Source organism: Brachyistius frenatus, unplaced genomic scaffold (genome assembly GCF_029030835.1).
Source record: "Brachyistius frenatus isolate BFR_SWC_R1_liver_20210118 unplaced genomic scaffold, ASM2903083v1 Contig_231, whole genome shotgun sequence".
In the NCBI taxonomy this organism is placed as follows: Eukaryota; Metazoa; Chordata; class Actinopteri; family Embiotocidae; genus Brachyistius; species Brachyistius frenatus.
Window position 1 is genome coordinate 92,501 of NW_027210830.1, and position 2,500 is coordinate 95,000.

The 2,500-nt window shown below is 54.7% G+C and overlaps 1 protein-coding gene across 3 annotated transcripts in view; it reads right to left on the reverse strand.

Annotated features, from left to right (window-relative positions):
* Window positions 1-757: 757 nt before the first annotated feature.
* LOC138633686 (alpha-(1,3)-fucosyltransferase 7) overlaps window positions 758-2,500 on the reverse strand; it is a 2,639-nt gene continuing 896 nt past the window's right edge. For all 3 annotated transcript variants that reach the window (XM_069720067.1, XM_069720066.1, XM_069720068.1), the window contains one exon: window positions 758-2,498. In XM_069720067.1, the coding sequence (XP_069576168.1) occupies window positions 1,436-2,482 (1,047 nt within the window). In that variant the 5' untranslated portion in view covers window positions 2,483-2,498 and the 3' untranslated portion in view covers window positions 758-1,435. The remainder of the gene's footprint in view (window positions 2,499-2,500) is intronic.

Here is a 2,500-nt window from a genome sequence, read left to right on the forward strand (position 1 = left end):
ATATTTTAAAATTTGGTCTCATTCCAGTTTGATTAAATCATTTTATTTATATTATATTATATACTCTCATGTTTCTGGTATTCTCATCCTCATTCATTTAAGGATGAAGGACAAAATAATAGCGACACCTGTTTGTATAATTTAGCGCAGCCGGGTTTTTTTTAAGTCACATATTAAAGGAACATCGCAAAAATACACTTCAAGGCTATTTTTTTATTCAGACATTTAGCTGATAACAAGTTTTTAAGGGTTCGTTTGATATTAGAAGAATCACAAATTCAGTTGTGCAGAAAGTATTGCAGTTCTGAAGACAGCCAGCAGGAGGCGCGTGGCGCCGGCAGAGTTCCGTGGAGGTCAAAGGGCGAACATTGGAATGCGGAAATAAAGAAGACGTCAACGTCATAGGACCGGGAGGCCACGTGTTGGTAACGGTTATATTCTCCGGTGAGTGTCTTGTTTTCTTTGAACGGAGCTCATGACGAAGACCTTTAAAATGTGACGTTTGTTTAACTGGTCTCTGACGTCACTCTGACGTGTTCCGGTTTATTTAAAATTGGCGATCAGAGAGGAGAGTGAGGAGGAGGAGGAGGAGGAGGAAGAGGAGGAGGAGGAGGAAGAGGTAGAGGAAGAGGAGAGAAGGAGGAGGAGGAAGAGGTAGAGGAGGAAGAGGAGGAGGAGGAAGAGGAGGAGGAGGAGGAAGAGGTAGAGGAGGAGGAGGAAGAGGAGGAGGAGGAGGAGGAGGAGGAAGAGGAGGAGGAGGAAGAGGTAGAGGAGGAGGAGGAAGAGGAGGAGGAGGAGAGGAGGAGGAAGAGGAGAGGAGGAGGAGGAAGAGGAGAGGAGGAGGAGGAAGAGGTAGAGGAGGAGGAGGAAGAGGTAGAGGAGGAGGAGGAAGAGGTAGAGGAGGAGGAGGAAGAGGAGAGGAGGAGGAAGAGGTAGAGGAGGAAGAGGAGAGGAGGAGGAAGAGGTAGAGGAGGAGGAGGAAGAGGAGAGGAGGAGGAAGAGGAGGAGGAGGAGGAGGAATATATGATCGGTGACATGTGGTCTTTGTGTTTTTTTCTGTTCCATGTTGGTTTCTGTGATTTTAAAACGATCACATTGTTTTTATTCACTTTTTTTAAACTTTTTTTTTCGAAACGAGATTTGTGTTAAAACAACAAAAAACCAAAACGTGTTCAATCTGGCAGTTTTAAAAACATATTTCTCTAAACGGAACCAAAACAGGTGTAAAGAAACCTGAAGTGCTTTGTTGTTGTGAGTTTTGTGAACAGAAACTTTGGTCTTGTGGTTTGAAATGAAGGAACTCCCTTCTGTTTTGGTTTCACTCTAACTTGCTGCTTCTGTATTTCCCGGAGCGGGTCGACCCGGCAGATCTGTTTTGCGGTTCTGTCGTTCCTCTCCGAACCGCTCAGGTGAGAAACGTCAGGAGGTGAAGTCCTCATCGGTTGACCCAGCTCTCCAGGTCCCGGTACACCTTCCGGCCCGGGAGACTTCGGTACCGGACGCAGATCTGACAGAGCCGCTCCCTCCAGTCGGTGGAGGTGGTGACCCGGTGGGTGCGACGCCAGGCGAAGTACCGCTGGTACGCCGGCCCGTCTGCGGCCACGCGCTTCAGGTGGGCGGCCAGGTCCGCCGTGCTTTTAAAGTCCGCCACGTGGATGAAGGAGTGGGGCGGAGCCACGGCCTCGTAGGCGGCCCTGCCGGGTCCCAGAACCACCGGCACGGCGCCGGCCCGGTAGGCGTTCCTCCACAGCTTCTCGCTGATGTAGTCTTCGGCCTGCGAGTTCTCGAAGGAAAGGTAGAACAGACATTTGGCGATGGTGGGCAGCAGCTGGCGGGCCGACAGCGGCCTCCCGCTCCACCTGCCGTACACCTCGATGGGGATGTGCTCCTTCAGCCTCTGGTACACGGCGGCCCGGGCCTGGTCGGGCCGGTACCGGCTGACCACCCAGCCCACCAGGCAGGAGCGGTTGCTCAGCGCCGGGACGCCTCGCTCGTCGCCTCCCGGCTCGGTGCGTCCGTACGGGATGGGGACGTCGGCGTCCCGCCGGTAGCTCATGGTCCAGTTGAAGAAGCCGTTGAGCTGCGACAGGTTGGCGTTGTTGACCGGCGGCTCCATGGACATCCACACCCAGCGCTGGCCGGGCGGCCGGGCCCGGTGCAGCTGCAGGGACGAGGCGCCGCTCAGCTCCTGGTGGTGGAAGACCACCACGTCGGCCGCGGGGAAGGCGGCGACGTCGTCGGTGAGGTGGCAGCGGCTGATGTTGAACATCTGGAGGCAGCGGTCCCCGTCCAGCCGGTAGGACCGTCTGAACGGCCAACGCCACAGCAGGACGCTCAGGTTCCTCCGGGAGACGTCCGCTCGGCGCCACGGAGACAAGAGGTGCTGCTTCCAGAAGCCGAAGTAAAAGAGGGGCGAGAGGAAGCTGAGGAGGAGGAGGAGGAGGAAGAAGAGGAAGTAGGGAGGGGATCCAGATGTTGTCATGGCAGTGGGCCGATCACT